Genomic DNA, 17,740 nt, shown 5'->3' on the forward strand with positions numbered 1-17,740 from the left:
TTAAATTAGAACAATAAAATCACTGCTTAAGATCTAGGGCATAAATCATCTAGTGGTTCTTGCAGGGAATTAGACTTTATATATGATAGCAGAATTGACCCTAGAATGTGAATTAAAACTTAGAGCATTGATCCCCACTTTTTACCAAGAATAGGACTGTATTTATTAGGATTGTTTCATTGTTGAGCTGATGAAACTGCTAATCTTGTTTGTGTAACAGGTGAATTGGGCTGGGAGCTCTATCACAGAAAAGAAGATTCTGTAGCTCTTTACAGTGCAATCATGGAAGCTGGCCAAAAAGAAGGAATTGACAACTTTGGAACATACGCTCTGAATGCTTTAAGGCTGGAAAAGGGTTTCCGAGCCTGGGGCGCAGAGGTCAGAAATATAACTTTTTTATTATTCTTTCTGTTCATTGCCTTTATTTCATTATGACTATACAGCTTTTAGTCAGAGCTAGCTCAGATAGTCTTTGTTCCAGTTTCTCAATTTAGCATGAAAAGAAAATTTACCCAGAGCAGGAAAAGCTGCTATAATTCTGAACAGTGTCTTTTCTAAATAAAAATAACTAGTGTACTCCATTGCACTGCTGGCAAAGAGACATTTATTTTGAGTCACTGATGTTTTTCCCTCTTATGAGGGTTTTGCTGAGCTCTAGTGTTTTGAAATCAAAGGTTTGCCTGATAGATTCTGAAAATGTTTTATTTTTGTAATAACTATGTCATGAGAGGCCAATTATTCTTACTTCATAATGTATTCGGAACTTTTTCATTTCCCATTAGCTTGTTTCTGCCGAGTTTGCTCACTTACAATATAGAACTACTCAGGGGTCCTAGAGAATTTGGGGAAAATCTGTATAATTTCTGCTTACCTGGTATTTTTCCTAATTCCTTTCGAAATGAAAGAACTCGGGAAGGTGAAATGGTGGGCATTTAGGGATCCTTTTCACTTGCCCAGTGATAATTATTTTCATTCTTGCTTCAAATGCTGCCTAACAAATCATTCCCCCTACACCTAGTGGGAATGTGTTAAATAAAATTGGCTTTGTGCTTTATTTTCCTCTCCAGCTAAGGCATTCTGCTGTGTTGCAATTAATGTGCATACTTCAGTTATTCAGTCTTCTGCAGGTTCCATTATGGTTTGATGAAAAGTCTTGTTCCTTACTGAAATGTGTGGTTACTTTGCATATTGAAACTTAGATGAGTGATTTACGTATCTATACTTTATATTAGGTATAATAGTACATATTCGGTTGAAATCACATATAGGAAGCATACATTGTATTCAAATGGAAGTTGCACATACACAACGTAGAAGACATTAACCCAGGAGTAAATACAAGGCTGCATGGAATAACTAAACAAATACCCCTCCACACCCCAACCTAAAAGCTATGGTAGTCCATCATGTACAGATGGCGAACTTATTTTTTTTTAACAGATGAACTGCGACACTAATCCTTTGGAAGCCGGACTGGAATACTTTGTAAAGCTAAACAAGGTATATCTTACTATTTTCAAAGTGTTCTATTATGCCCAAGGTTATTTGTTTAAGTGTTTGAAAAGAAAAATGTAATTATCTGTAAAATAAAGTAGGTTTAGAAAATGAATCGAGCAACTTTTTTTCACTGTATATAAGAATGATTACTTTATTAAGTACTGATCTGTTAAAAAAAAGTTTCATATTTTTCCATGTTTCTTGCTAACAACATTATACATTAGGTTAGGAAGTTGCAAATACTCAATGTTTTCTACATGAAAAATAACTCTTTGTGATTTATTTTCATAGAGAAATTTGAGTCACGTGCTTTTGTAAACATATAGTATCTATATACAAGCTGAACAAGCCTGTTCATATTGTGAAAATGTTTTACCTTCTTATTCCTGTTAAAGGAGTTGTATGTAGGATCATTTTCCCTGGCTACCACTCTGGTACAGCCATTACTGAAAAAAATAGTAGATTTTTCAGAAGAACTGCTGACTGACAACTTGGATACAAGTCAAATATGAGTTAAATTAGTATCTTGGTAAAAAAATAACAACAATGAGTTGTTCGTAGTATTTCTGAAGAGGTCCTCTGCTCATAACTTGTTCCTGCCTGATTTGAATTTTAGAGAATGGGACTAGCTGAATTTTAATATGCAGTAAAAATGAAAAGATGTTATTTTATCTCCTTTTATCAGCATCCCCATTTTCTTATATTCATATTTTAGCAAATCAAACTCTGTTATAGTCTAATAGATACAGAAATTGCTTGTAATTCTCTTTTCTGGTCCAAATGACACCCAAACCAAGTGTCCTAACTCTGTCAAATGGAGGACCTTTCCATGAAACCCAATGAAATAGTTTCCTGTGCAGCTCCAATGTCATCTGTTGCTACCAGTTAGCCCGTCAACTGAAACAGCATTTGTCTGCACAGTGGTTGTGAAGTTTCTAATGTAAAAATTCATGTCCTAGATATTTCAAGTTAGGTGCCCTAAATGCGGGGGTATTTCTGACTTAATCTTTTGCCTCAGTTTTTCATCTGTAAAATAAAGTGTCCCCACATTTTTGCATAGGGGAGATAAAGAAGAAAAAGTAATGTTTGTGAAACATTTTATCTTTACAGGGATAAATTCTCTTCTTATTTATATTCCCTTTATACCTGAAAGGGTAATAGATAATAAATGACCCTTGATATTTTTGCCATGTTATGTGGATGCACTGTGGAACTGATACAAAGAATCCCAAACCTTAAGTTACAGCTCCAAATAAACAACGAATCTTAAACTTCAGGTAGGCAAGAATTATGGAGGCATGTTAAACCTAAAAAGGTGCTTTCATCTTTATGAGACAATTTCACCGACAGTAACAGGGATGAACCCAGGAAGATGCCTTTCCTTTCCACCTGTTGAACCTGTCTATAGATGTTAAAGTTCTTCAACCTGTGCAGGATTGATAAAACATTCTTTTTTTTCCTAATCTATCATCAGTGTGTGCTCTAGCATGAAATACAAGTTCTAAACTTGTTCTTGCCCAACTATGGAGCTCATCTACTGGAAGGCAAGGTGCTACCAGGGATGCCACTGGCAGTTCCTACCTGTAGTGGAGTTACAGCTGTCTCCATTGGGTACTGTAATTTTGTCCTAATCAGAGAAAATGACACATGCAAGGGAAATACAGAATCTTATGGAATAGGATTATGTTCTGTTTACTCAAGGACTTTCCCATCTTGAGGAGAGCATTAGCAGGATGATGGGAGAATGCAATGAAAAATGTTACTATTGATAGTTTTTCTTTCCACTTTAATTTGATACATCTGTTTGTTTTCTTTTTTCTTTTCTTTTTCTTTTTTTTTTTTTTTCTTTTTAGTATAAGCAGGAAAGCAGCCATAAGCAGGGAAAGCTGTTGCTTGCCAAGATACCCATGCAGAACATGCACTTGATTCTTTATTGCTCCTCACACTTCTCTGCATGGTTGAAATGCAGGGCTGGAACAGCTCTCTGGAGCAGATACTCACATTGTAGATGAATGGGCATGGAATGAATCTCCAGCAGAGATGCAGGATGTCAGCCTAAGATATTTACCAGTTTTGCTGAACTAATGTGAAAAAGGAAATAATCAATGTTTATTTATTGACTCAAATGAGGGCAGTTGTGATTGTATGTTGACACTGTGGAGGTACCTGAGCTAATACACATATTGGAAGTGTTCTAAACACTGTAGCATGAAGTGCAACATGAGATTATTTACTCTGTTTCTTGGCAACTTGGGGCTGTGAGTCCCAGTTCTATGCCTCTGGTTTTGGTGTCCGTTTGGCATGGCATAGACCCCAGTGTTCCTTAGAGGCTGCTGTGACTGAAAACAAGCAAAATACTATGTTATCATCTGCTCCTATTGTTAAGGAAGCTTTCTGCAAAACAGGGCAAATGAGATACAAACTACAAGCAACAGATACTTGAACCTGACATCTTGGTCTGTAGGTTACTGACTGGGATTGTTCCTTTAAGCATGCGCCCCGAACTGGGGGAAGTGCTGATTTCTGTGTAAATTAAAACCAAAATGCCCTGTTTGGTTAATTACTAGAGTGCTTCTTACTGTGCAACAAGCAGCTGAAATAGCTCACAAAACAGGCAAAAAGACTTCAGCATAAGTGAATTTCGAGTGGTATGTCATGGAAAATGTAAACAGTTTCTAAACTGATTGAAGTTAATGAACAACCAAATGCCAGTGTAGGTAATACAATCAAAAAGTATTTTCATTTCCATGAGAGGGCATTCAAATATCTCGGGAATAAATATGAAGATATCTAAATTCCCAATAAAATCCTGATATTTCTGTGTTTACAAAGTTTAGTGTATGCATCATCTTCAGGTACATATGAACTAGTAATTTTTTTTGTGATGAGTTAACAGGAGAAACTCTTAAAAGCTTAAGCTGACAATTTTTTTTTTCCACAGTTATTAAATTATAGCATGACAATAAGTAAACCTGTTTCCTCAGGATTTCTGTGGCAACTTTCATTTTATGAGTAAGGGTGAAGAGATGGTATCATTCTTAGATGGTTTTCTCTAGACTCTGCTTGATACTCCTTTTTTCTCTAACGTTGGTGTTAGTTGCTTCCTCGCACAGATGAGCAGGATAGGCTGTGATTAAACCAAAGTGGAGGGACAGTACAGAATTAATTTCTCATTTAGAGTATAGTCTTCATAACAAAATCTGTCTGTTTTAGGGATGGGATTTTTTTAATACCTGTTGTCTTTATGTTGTTTGTTCAACTGGTCTTACATTTAGTAAGTTAGATAAGTTGTTACATAGACTCATTCACTAATACTGTCATCTCATGAATAAGCACTCTGCTACTAAATATTCAGTAGATTCGTAATGGTCGTTATGGCAGGAAATTCACAGAATATCTTTAAAGAAGAAAAAGTTACAATTCTTTTTTCTCCACATGCCAGAATATCATTTCAGTTCTGCTGCACATTCGAATTTTCTCAGGTTCAAGTGGTCAGAGATATAGTATTTCACCTCTGAATGCTTTCTGTTTTTCAAAACGCTGGTTTAAATTTAATGGCTTTTTCAAATATTATCATAGAAAAAGATAAGCAATCACCAGATATTAATTTGCTCCAGACCTTTGTTCTATGGCAGAATCAACTACATCTGTGTTTACCTTGCTATATGTATAAAAATTTCATGTGTGACATTACAAAGACCTCTCAGTCCTGAAGATCACACAGTCTCCCTGGGCAGCCCATTCTAATGATTTGCTATCCTTATGTCAGAAAATGTTTTCTTGCTAGACTTTAAACGTATCACTGATTATTATGTTCACTATTGACATACAGAAATAAATATTTCCTTATTTCCGAAGCTGCTTGCATCTTCAAACACTGCTAGCATGTGCCTTTTTCGTGTTCTGAAGTGGTTGATTATTTTTAGCTAATTCAATATTCTTAAAACAGCCTACTTCTCTCCTGAGTGTAATGGACCATAAGTCCCAGTAAAACCTGATGTTAGAGTGAAACAACTCCATGTCAGTTTGGGTAGCTCACAGAAATGAACTCTTTTAGAAGGGTTTTCCGTGTGAACTCCATAGTGCCAACAGTCATTAAGAGCCTTCAGCTACAGAATTCCGTTGTTAACTGCGTGTAGGTTTGTGACTTGTTTTGCTATATCAAAGACTGCCATCTCCTGGGCACTCCCTCTGCAGCAACAGCTCACTGCGATTTGGGAGATGATGGAAACCCATTGGGACTCTGCTCTAGTGCGCTTTTCCAGGCCGGGACCTGAGTGCTTAGCTAAGATTTATTGTTTGTTTCCACTAGGAGGAAATACGGTTATCAGAGACAGTGTTTCTTTGTTGCAGCCCTGTTTATTTACCTGTTCTCCATTCCAAGCTTTTTTCCCAGATTATACGATACCCAGAATCTCTCTCCCTTCGCTTTTTCTTAGGTCTACTCTACCAGCACTTTTTTTTTAGCTTCTTCATTTTCTGCTCCTTTCCCTGTTGGCTTCTCACTATTTATGTCTTATCTCCATCACCCCTACTCAGTGACTGTCTGCATTTCAATGTCAAAAAATGTCTTTTAGGCTACAAGCCCTACTTCATCTTCGGAGTTTGGCATTGGATTTCTGAGGTGTCTTTCACTATTGCACCTATTAGACACATCAGCATTTAATTACTTCCTTATTCATTATGAATAGAAGTTGTGTCATGCCCAGCAGCTTAACACGGATGGGTGTATGTAAATCAAAGATACAGTCCTTGTGTATTGACCTAACCTCCAGCATAAATACACATAAGTTACCTTATGGGAAACTAGGATAAGCAGTTGTAAGACTATGCCTCCATCCTTTTATTCCTTTTGGTGGCAGTTTAATCTTAAAGGTTCATGCCCTCCACTTTCCAGTCATTTGTTTTCCTCCTGTTCACTCAGCCAGAACTGCCCCTCATTTGTGTCAGTCCAACTTATTGTGTTACCCTGGCCTAAAGAGATATGTCCTGATTTATTAAAGCACAAAATGATAAATCTCTTTAGGGAAAAGGCTTTTTTTCATCATTTCACAGATGCAGTTTGGAGAAGGAACACCAAAAAAGGTTGAACTGGCATGTTTAATGTCTTTATCAATGATGTGGATGAGGGTATCGAGTGCACCCTCAGTAAGTTTGCAGACAACGCTGAGTTGGGTGGGAGTGTTGATCTGCTGGAGGGTAGAAGGGCTTTACAGAGGGATCTGGACAGGTTGAATCAATGGGCTGAGGCCCGTTGTATGAGATTCAACAAGGCTGAGTGCCAGGTCCTGCACTTGGGTCACAAGGCTACAGGCTTGGGGAAAAGGACGTGGGGGTGTTGGTTGACAGCTGGCTGAATATCAGCTGGCAGTGTGCCCAGGTGGCCAAGATGGCCAATAGCATCCTGGCCTGTATCAGAAACAGCATACCCAGCAGGAGTAGGGAAGTGATCGTGCCCCTGTACTCTGCGCTGGTGAGGCCGCACCTCGAATACTGTGTTCAGTTTTGGGCCCCTCACTACAAGAAGGACATTGAGGTGCTGGAGCTTGTCCAAAGAAGGGCAATGAAGCTGGTGAAGGGTCTGGAGAACAAGTCTTATGAGGAACGGCTGAGGGAACTGGGGTTATTTAGTCTGGAGAAAAGAAGGCTGAGGGAAGACCTTGTTGCTCTCTACAGCTACATGAAAGGAGGTTGTAGCGATGTGGGTATCAGTCTCTTCTCTCAAGTAACAAGTGATAGGACAAGAGGAAGTGGCCTCAAGTTGTGCCAGGGGAGATTTAGATTGGGTATTAGGAAAAATTTCTTCACCGAAAGGGTTGTCAAGCATTGGAACAGGCTGCCCAGGGAAATGGTTGAGTCACCATCCCTGGAGATGTTTCGACGTGGTGCTTAGGGACGTGGTTTAGTGGTGGACTTGGCAGTATTAGGTTAACAGTTGGACTTGATTATCTTAAACATCTTTTCTAGCCCAATGATTCTATGATTCTAATTGCAGAAAGCATGTGTTCCAAAAGGGAGCACTAGCAGAATATAGCAGTCCTACCATGGGCCTCCCGGAGTCTGGCCACAAACATCACTGAGCACTAGGTGAAGAAGGTGGGGAAAGTGGCAGAAAAGAAGATATGCATGCTAGCTCTGGGCTTCTGCAGCATTGCAGCATATATAGTTATTTATGTCATCATCTGTGTAAAATGCTACTGTCCTGACCTGGTGACTCTATACTTTGATGTGGTCTGTAGTGCTGATGAGCAGTGGTATGAAATCAAAAGCTTTCACCTGCAGGAGGGTCATGGTGAGTAGGGGTAACCAGGAAAGCAACTACTTGTAACGATTTGCTTATGTTTTCCACTTCTGAATTGACTTTTTTGTTGTTTATTTTTGCCTAAGCAATCACTGACTTTAAAATGGGACCTGTGTTTGTAGTACCATAGCAAATGATTCGGTTTTATCTTCTCACTCCTAAAATCCAGTATAGGGCATATAGGGCAGGCGTAGTGGGTGGAATGTCTGGCAATTTCTATCCAGGTCTGCTGGGAGCACTGCTCCAACTTGACGCTGACAGGCCGACCTGTCAGAGTTTCTGTAACTCCGCCTTATTGCCATCGTCCACCCTTCCTTCACTTTCTTCAACTTGCATCCCTCCTGTTCTGAGAGGAATGACTACAGTAGTGATCACTGACCCCACTCCACAACCTGGTGTGTGGTTGTGTTTTGTGCCATCTCTACTGCATGCAAGAAAGGGAGGAGGATGGAGAAGATAGAGCACAGACTTTACTGAAGAAGGTATAAGGAGCCTGGGGGAAAGCAGAGGGATCTGAAAAAAAGGATGGCGTGATGGAAAGATACTAGGTATTTGAGAGGGGGGAAGGATACTTCCCCTCCCTCTTCAGTCTCCATTTATTATGCCTATAACATATTTATTCAGTGTACTTTTCCACCTAAATCCTGTCCCCATCCAAGTTAAAATTTAGGTTTGGAACCATATTCTATGGTTACTTCATTTGATGTCCAGAGGGTCATAAAAAGGACGATTTATTCCACGAATTTATACGGAGTATGAAACACATTAGAAAGAATCTGCTATGATTTTATTATCTGTATAAAATGCATACCTAGGTCACACCCAGTGTGTTTGTTGGGCCAGGTAAAGGAATAAGCACTCACTGAGCTAGGAATTTTGAGCCAAAAGAATTCAAAAATTCATCAGTTGTTTGTATCTTATCAATTCCTTAGAGCTGGCTGTTTGCATACAGAAAGGTGCAGTGATGCAGGTGCCACACATACTGACTGGCCACATCTCCCTTAGAAAACTGTTCTGTGTGGTGTGGTGTAAACTGTAGCTTTAGTTTGCTGCAGAAACTTTCAAATATTTGCTACCTGCAGAGGAAAATGATCTTCAGTTATCACCCTGGTGACAGGGATATCATTTGGAGTGTTAACCTGAAATTGTACAAGACCATGCAACTAAGAATAATTAATTTCAAAATATTGCACTGATGCTGTCTCCAGTGTGTTGTAACCTGATAGTTATAACAGATCGCAGCAGCTGTTGGTGCTGCCTTACTTAATTGTGTGGCTTTGTGTACACAATTTGGCTGTATGCCCGCAGTCATAAGTAGCATACCAAATAAATTACAACTTTTCATTATTAAGACATTTGCATATCTTTGCGGACAGTTATCATTGAATGGATATGACATTTTTCTTCCTAGATAGCTGGACTTTATTCTACTAAAATGCACAATAAAAAAATTTTTTTTTTGAAAGTTTTATAGATAATTTCTATTCCTTTGCTTCCCTTAAGCCACAAAAGATTTTTACAGACGATTAGAATTAGGTTCGGTAAGCCATTGAAAGGCAAGCGCTTTTGAAACACAGTAAGTTAAACTTTTCAGGGTACATCACTGTGCCTAAAAAATCATCTCATTGGTTAATGTCTCCTGAACTCTTTAAAAAAAGAAACAGGAAAAAAAGTGGTTTTATCTTGTGCTAGCAAACATATGGTAACTTACACAAGGTAAAAGCCTGATGAGGACAAGGGCAAGGCAAATATGTATGTCCGATATGTTAACAGAAAAGATAATCAATGGGCTCCCTTTAGCTGTATGTATTTGAAAATCTTAATTGATTTATCTTTGTGATATAGTTTTCCATTGTAATCTGTATGTTAGGTAACACAAGTAAAAAGCACAATCCATCTTTTTTGGCTTTATCTGGTGAACCACACTCAAATATGGATATGAAGCTAAGCAGTAGATACTGTCTTTATCTTGTATCTAATCTTGTTTTTATTTTATGTGAAAAACATTACATCTGCCAAAGCTTAATGCTTTGGGAGCTCATGCCAAGATAATGGAAAGTCTTCTGTATTTTAGGTTTAGCTTACTAGCACTCTCCTTACTCTAAGTAGTAGAAGTTTTACATGGTTACTACATGTCAAGTGATTATTTTTTTTAAAACTAGGAGAGAGTAAGAGCAGTTTTAAATTTGATAGTTGTTTGAGGTTGGAATTGTTTAGGGTTTTCCTTTGTGTCTGTTTTTCTTCTGTTTTTTTTTTTTTTTTTTTAAATATTCTTTTACTGAATTATACTGTTTTGAATGGGATTTTTTCTTGCATTATATTTAGTATGACAAGCTAAAACAAATAGAAGCAATACCCAAACTGGCTATTTTTATCTTAGAAACAGGAAGCAGTTGTTACCAAGAATAGCCAGACTGAGTTTGAATGAATTCCAAAATGTTGTTTTGATTGGAATGAACGACCTCATGCACACACACTCATAAATCAAAAATGAATAGCGGTGGAAATATCCTTAGTGTACAATTGACATGGATACACAAGAACTGTAAAATAAGAAGACTGACCTAGTAAATTTCATATGGATAGAAATTCTTAAGAAGTTACTTTAATTATTTTAAAAAAATGTATGTATACACATATTTTTTGCAGTTGTACGTCATGTATATGCATATATTTTCATACATACATTTTTATCCATGTTCTAGAGTTCATACATGTATGTGTGAGTTTATATATGTCTATATACATATATATACACACATTTTTGCAGAGAGAGTGTGTGTGTATATATATATTTATATATTGTGTATATTTTGCACAGTTTGAATCCAGGTTACCTCTTGGTTATTTTTCCAGACCATGATTCTAAAAAGACAAGAACATTCTTAACCTTCAAGGAACATAAAATAAGGGAGAACAAACCCATTACATAAAATCCCCCAAATCCATCTCCAGTTAGCATAAGAAGTATGTAGTGATTTATTCCAGGTGGCCAAAAGCCTGGCCCAGATAAAATTAATTGGGTAAGAATTTAATTTTGTATGTGTAACCAACAGGCAAAAAAATTATCCAGACATACGTAGTTTCTAAAGCCTGCTAGCTGCTTGCTTTAATGGTTTCCATACCTAAAAGATAATTAAGAAATGGAAGTCAAAATTATTTTTGCTGTCAACCTCAAGGTTCCAGTAATTAGTATATTAAAATGAGTTAACTGTCATCTATACAGTTAATCTGGAAGTGACCCATAAAAGCAGTACACATCTGTACTCAAGGCTCTGATTATGATTGCTGCATTAACCTTTATGGAAACTGTTTTTGGATTTCTAAATAAGGAATTCATAGAGGTATAAATTAACCAGAAATTTTGAATTTTAAAAAAACCCAAAACAACCCCAAACATGAAAATGGTAAGTGTTTTATAAGGCTTTCATCTCTCTCTACATCTATGTACTTCCAAGTATCTGAATACTCCAGAAGAAAGGAGCGTGCTCTCAGTACGGCAGTGCTGTGTAATGCAGCATTCCCAAAGTCACCAATTACAATTCTTTCCTCTAGAAAACGTGATGGCCGAGGAAAAGGGCACAGTAGAAGCATGCTGTCGGAAGCTGGTTCTGAGAGAGTCCTGTCTGTTGCCACTCTTACATTACTAAGAGACCTAAAAATGGGAATGTACAGACACTCATACTGCTGTTTTAGGTGCCTTAGTGTATCAGTAACATCCACACTGGGTTGGCAAATATGACACAAGACTGAAGGAAGACCTAACCTCTTCCAGAGCAGCAGCTGGAAGACAGAAGGTCCCAGGGTATATGACGTTGTATTTGAATACTTGTGTTTAGTTCCACACTCACATTCCTCGAGACTAAATACCAGATGCTACATTAGCATGTATAGGAAGGAGTTGATTCAGTGCTAAGTGTACTGGTAGAATATTTACTTCCTTGGTATTTCTGTGTGTCGTGCTGTGATATACAGTCTTATTTGTCCACCAGTGGGCAAGGGAAGAGCTACAGATGTCATCTCTCTGGATTTCTGTAAGGCCTTTGATGTGGTCCCCCACAACACCCTTCTCTCTAAATTGGAGAGATACGGATTTGATGGGTGGACTGTTCAGTGGATAAGGAATTGGCTGAATGGTTGCATCCAGAGAGTAGTGGTCAATGGCTCAATGTCCAGATGGAGATCAGTGATGAGTGGTGTCCCTCGGGGATCTGTGCTGGGACCAGTACTGTTTAATATCTTCATCAGTGACATAAACAGTGGGATCGAGTGCAACCTCATGAAATTTTCAGTGACACCAAGCTGAGTGGTGCAGTTGACACACCTGAGGGATGGGATGCCATCCAGAGGGACCTGGACAAGCTCAACAAGTGGGCCCATGTGAACCTCATGAGGTTCAACAAGGCCAAGTGCGGGGTCTCGTACCTGGGTCAGGGCAACTCCTGGTATCAATACAGGCTGGGGGATGAAGAATTGAAAGCAGCCCTGAGGAGAAGGACTTGGGGCTACTGGTGGATGAAAAGCTGGACATGAGCCAGCAATGTGGACTTGCAGCCCAGAAAGCCAATCATATCCTGGGCTCCATAAAAAGAAGCGTGGCCAGCAGGTCAAGTTGGCTTACAAGACAGACTTTTTACTAGAGCCTGTAGCAATAGGACAAGAGGTAGTGGTTTTAAACTAAAGGAGGGTAGATTCAGACTAGTTATAAGAAGAAATTCTTTACAATGAGGGTGGTGAAACACTGGAACAGGTTGCCCAGAGAAGTAGTAGATTCCCCATCCCTGGAAACATTCAAGGTCAGGTTGGACAGGGCTCTGAGGAACCTGATCTAGTTGAAGATGTCCCTGCTTACTGCAGGGGGGTTGGACTAGATGACCTTTAAAGGTCCCTTTCAGCCCAAACAATTCTATGATTCTATGATTTGCGTTTCTAGTTGTAGGTGTTTCGTTTCATAAATGTTCCTGTGTAGTAGAAATGTAATTCTATGAAAAGTGAGAGGGAACTACCAGTAGCTGGTTATTGTCTGGTCTGAGTTCTTTGCTTTATCTTTTCCAGCAGCATCTGAAAAGTTAGATTCCAAAATGAATCCTCACAGTCCCTTCTTTGTCTGATCTGGGCTGTATTTAATGCTTTTAAATACAATGCTCCAAAGGGGGCCATCTATGATCCTTATGTGCAATATCTCCCTTATTCTCCGTTGGTCCACCTTGATTTTCAGACTAACTGCTCCATAACTGGTTCATAAGCTGTTTTCCACAACTGCTTACAGACTCTAATCTTTCAAAAACTCATCACTTTAGTAATTTCTTTTGAGCCTACACATAGACATATGTGAACCTGAACAAGAACTACAGAAGTAAGAACTCATGAACTAACTGCATAATAATCTATTCCAAGTACATGTATAATATGTGTTGCTTGTAATTCTGACAGTGCAATAATTCTCTACAGAAATTAAAGAACATTACCAGAAACAGTATTTTTGACGTCTTCAACAGTATTTCCCTTCTTTTCTCCTAAACACTCATCTGATCAATGTAATTCCAGCTTCAGACCTACTAGAGCTATCATAGTGACCCAAGTGTCTTAAAATAACTTTCACTGCTACTTACCTTCTCAGCAAAGGCTGGAAAGCTAGAAGACCTTCTAACTGCTATTAAGTTTCTTGCCCATGGGGGCAGGCTGGTATGGATCTGGCAAATTGGGTTGAATACAAATCTTTTGTTCTTCCTGATCTATACCTTTAAAGAAGAAATGAATAGGCAGAATTTGTAAGCCACTGTTCCTAATATTTACTGCACAGTTATTGGCAATAATGGTGTCCAGCCTGATTACTATTTTATCCTCTGTCCAAACTGTCACCACCTTTGAAAGAAGCTTTCTCATGGTTCTTGAGGCATTCTGTTGAGGATCCCAAAGTTCAAAACAACTCTTCTTTCTGTGGCTTCTTTTTCCAATTTATTCTCTACCCAGCCAACTAAATAAGGAAGTTGTCTGAGTTACATTTAAAACTTAGGAGATAACAGTGTGAGACAAGTCAGGTTCACAGCTACTGATAGGCAAAATAAGCTCATATCTGTGCACCTGGCCGTGGAATCAGGCTAGCTCACTGGAATCAGCTCAATATTATCACATACAATAAATACTGTCTTATATACCCTTTAGGATTCAGAAACTTACTGATGGCTGCCCCCGTGCTTGTCACATATTTATGCCATCTGCTTCTAGAAATATGAGAATGTTCTTGTACCTTTTTATGCAAGCTGAAAAAGGGAACTCCAAATGATAGTATAATTACTTAACTAACATGCTGCATTATCCCATAAAATGGTAGGTATGGGAAAAAACCCATACATGCTGTAAAACAAGAATATGGAGCAAACTGCCAGCTTTGCAGCCTAGCAGAGACACCAAAGTGGAATAGTAACAAGTTACTATCATGGTTGCTGATGGCATCAAAAAGGATGTGTGTCCACATAGGGAGGCCAGGGCTTTAGGATTTGGATATTGGTATTCCAGGTTTTTTATAGAAACTGAAATGAAACACAGTCTTCTGGCTCACAACCATAATGGGGTGGACAGTCTTGTAACACGTCTCACTACATATTTATTTCTACTGCACTTGAAATTACAGCTATTAAAGGACTGAGATCTAGAAAAACTAATATTCTCAATAAAGTTACCAAGATATAATGTACCAATATAAAAACACCAAGATACAAGATACAGTAACTGTCAAAGATTTGATTTAATCTATATTTCATACAGAATACTTAAGTGATAGGAAAACAAATGAAGACCAATTTAAACGCTTGTATCTCTAAACTTTTTGCAGAACCCGAATAACCATATATCATCATTATCGTCTATTTTTTTTTCAGCCAGCAGACTTTACAGGAAAGCAAGCACTGAAGCAGATTAAAGAAAAGGGGCTCAAACGACGACTGGTATATCTCACTGTGCAAACAGATAATGTCGATCCAGAGGGAAATGAAAGTGTGTGGCATAATGGCAAGGTAAAGACTATAGATCATGTTACAAGAAGCTAATGTTAATTCTCCATGAACAGAATCTAACTTTGTGTTTAAAGTGTGAATGCATTTTTTTTGGTTTACTGGCACAGAACGATTTGAAGCTACGATAACCATATTCTAATCTTCAATCAGGAAGCAAAGACTAACTAAGTATCTACAAAGAAAATGTGAAATACCATCAAGTCACAGAAACCAGAAACTAGAGCTGGAATAGACTAAAGTATTAACTCATCCATTCTCTTCTCCTGCAAGTTCACCATTGTCCTAACAACACTTTTCCTATTCACTCAAAAGAAACTAAACAACAGCAAAGTTTAGGCCTCCACAGTTCAGCACAGATTATGTGTTGACATGCTCACTAGCAGTTAAATTATTGTATATAACAAACATATGCATGTATATAGCGTTTGTTCTGGTGAAAACTTAATTGAACACAATCGGGATAGACTGTTTTTTAAAGGGGCAAAAACTTCCCAGTTTAAGGTGATGTCACTCACAGTAGAGAATATTATGAACTGCATGACACACTTGAAATTTGCTTGATGCCTGAAGTGTATGTACCAAAACTGGTTGGTTTATTTTAAGAAAACCTCACTGCAGCTAGAAAATAAAGATAAATATCTGTGGTTTTTTTCAGGTTATTGGCAACACCACGTCTGGAAGTTTCAGTTACAGTGCTCAGCAGAGTCTGGCTTTTGCGTATGTTCCCACAGAACTCAGCAAAGTTGGACAGAAATTGGAAGTTGAACTTTTAGGAAAGAATTATCCAGCAACCGTTATACAAGAGCCTCTGGTGCTGACTGAACCAATGAGAATGCGCCTTCAGAGGAAGGGTGAAAGTCCCAAACTATAAACACAAATGAGGATACAGCAGACCGTGCAGTAGGAAATAGTGCCATTAATACGCATGAAATTAAGAGAAACAGACTATTCAGATTTGCTAATTACTGAACACAAGATCCTCACTGCCATACAACAGTGAGAAATTTGATGGTGTTACCCTCTTTCTTCCTTGTATGGGCTACTCACATTAGGGATCTGAGCCCAGTACATGAACCAGTATGTGTTCCCCCTTCTCAGTAGCACTTGTGAGCAGAAAGTGGCAGAGAATGAGTAGATCCTTGATTCAGCTTGCTCCCACATTGGCTGGCAGATCTGAATTAATGCAGAGGAGAAAGTTGCTCTTGGTATTGGCCAATAGCAAGTTCTTCCTCCTCCTTGATGCTCACAGTTCCTCCTTTGCCTGTCCTCAGGGTGAAGTAGCTTTTCCTGGCTCCTTACAATATGACATCGCAAACTCATCATTGAAATAATAACACTAGTTCTGCACAGAAATGCTTCATAAGGAATTGAAATACATCCGAGCACTCATTAAGAATAATAAAGGCAATATTAAAGTCAAACTGAACTGTCAACATTTTTTACCAGTGTGTCACCCTGGCAGAAATTCTAACAGAAGAGCGAAGTCTAGTTCTCCTTAATGAAACAGTTATGGGAAGCCTATTTGTCATTATTTTATATGAATTATCTGGTAGATTACATGTAATTTTCTACAACACACAGGATGTTATTACTCAATTTTGAATATAACTTAAAGTACTGTATCATGGATTTACTGTACTAAATCTGAAGATCTAGACTGACACCACAGAACTTCTGTTCTTCCTTTTCCTCTTGATCATAGATTGAACAGCAGTTAAGAGCCATATGTTGTTACACAGAAATATTAGCAATGAAAAAATACAATTAAATCCACAGCAAAGGAGCTTTATTCAGTGTTAAATATTTGATAACATGAATAAGCAGGATTGGGATAATGTAAATGATGGGAACACACTAAATTATTAAAACACTCTTCTGAATTCCGTAATATGCTCAACAATTCTTTTGAATAAGAACAATGTTACAATTTCCAACTTAAAAGGAGTAGCACTCCCTTTTAGGCTATAGATAAACCTTTTTTGAAGTACATATGAGTATGAGTAATGTCCAAAATGTACTTTCTCCAAAGAAGTTTGTGCCTTTAAATCTTCAGCAAAGAAGCATGCATATAACTAGAATATGATCAGCAGAAACACAATTTGAATGATGAACTCTTGCTAAAGTAAGCTGACATTGCATTGTGCTGTTCTGAATATCTTTTACAAAGCAGGTGAAAATAAAATTACACAAGCTTTGGCAGGTTTGCATGTAGTGCTACCTGGAGTGAAAAATCCATTCAGGAATTACTCTCTGTTATGCTTTTGTAAGTGATTTAGTTCTACCTTGCTGAACCAATCAGAGATGTTACTTTTTTTAAAGATGACATTATTTGTAATGAGGCAGTTAGCCAATATGTATCCTTGAGAATTTAAGAAATCTAAAATACAACCCAATGCAATATTCTTTTATTTACGAACATAGTTTTGAATTTCAGTATTTCCCAAGAACATGCAAATTCATTAGACACCACGTCCTGGAGTGTACAATAACAGTTATCCTGAAACAGGTTCTCACATGTACTTTCCTAATAAGCTTTGCTGTGCCAAAACTCTGTTTCAATGATACCTTCCACATCCCAATCTGGAAGTTTGAATTAGGTTTGTAACTCCTTTTCCAGCTTGGAAGAAAGAAGTTCTATTCATTAATATGTCAACCAGATCCATCCAACAGCGCAGAAGGGGCAGGCTTTCTGCAGCCTGAGCAAAAGGTAATGAATCAAAGGTGTAATTCCTACAGTCAAGTAAGCTCAGAAACTACCCTCCATGGGCTTGTACCGCATTTCCAGCTGTAACCTCCCAACCACTAATATCTCCTTGTAGCTGATGCAGACAGCTACCTGTCTCATTTTACGGTGTAGTATTCTAGAGGCCCAAACACTGATTTCCTTGTGGGCTTCTCATTGACAGCTGTCGTCACTGAAGTCTCA

The 17,740-nt window shown here is 38.1% G+C and overlaps 1 protein-coding gene across 1 annotated transcript in view; it reads left to right on the forward strand.

Moving 5' to 3' along the window:
• Positions 1–15,685, forward strand: part of DMGDH (dimethylglycine dehydrogenase) — a 45,774-nt gene extending 30,089 nt beyond the window's left edge. The window contains exons 13-16 of the mRNA XM_059834116.1: positions 221–378; positions 1,441–1,500; positions 14,680–14,814; positions 15,470–15,685. Of these exons, the coding sequence (XP_059690099.1) occupies positions 221–378; positions 1,441–1,500; positions 14,680–14,814; positions 15,470–15,685 (569 nt within the window). The remainder of the gene's footprint in view (positions 1–220; positions 379–1,440; positions 1,501–14,679; positions 14,815–15,469) is intronic.
• The last annotated feature ends 2,055 nt before the right edge of the window (positions 15,686–17,740 follow it).

The sequence above is a fragment of the Gavia stellata genome, chromosome Z, assembly GCF_030936135.1.
Source record: "Gavia stellata isolate bGavSte3 chromosome Z, bGavSte3.hap2, whole genome shotgun sequence".
Lineage (NCBI taxonomy): Eukaryota > Metazoa > Chordata > Aves > Gaviiformes > Gaviidae > Gavia > Gavia stellata.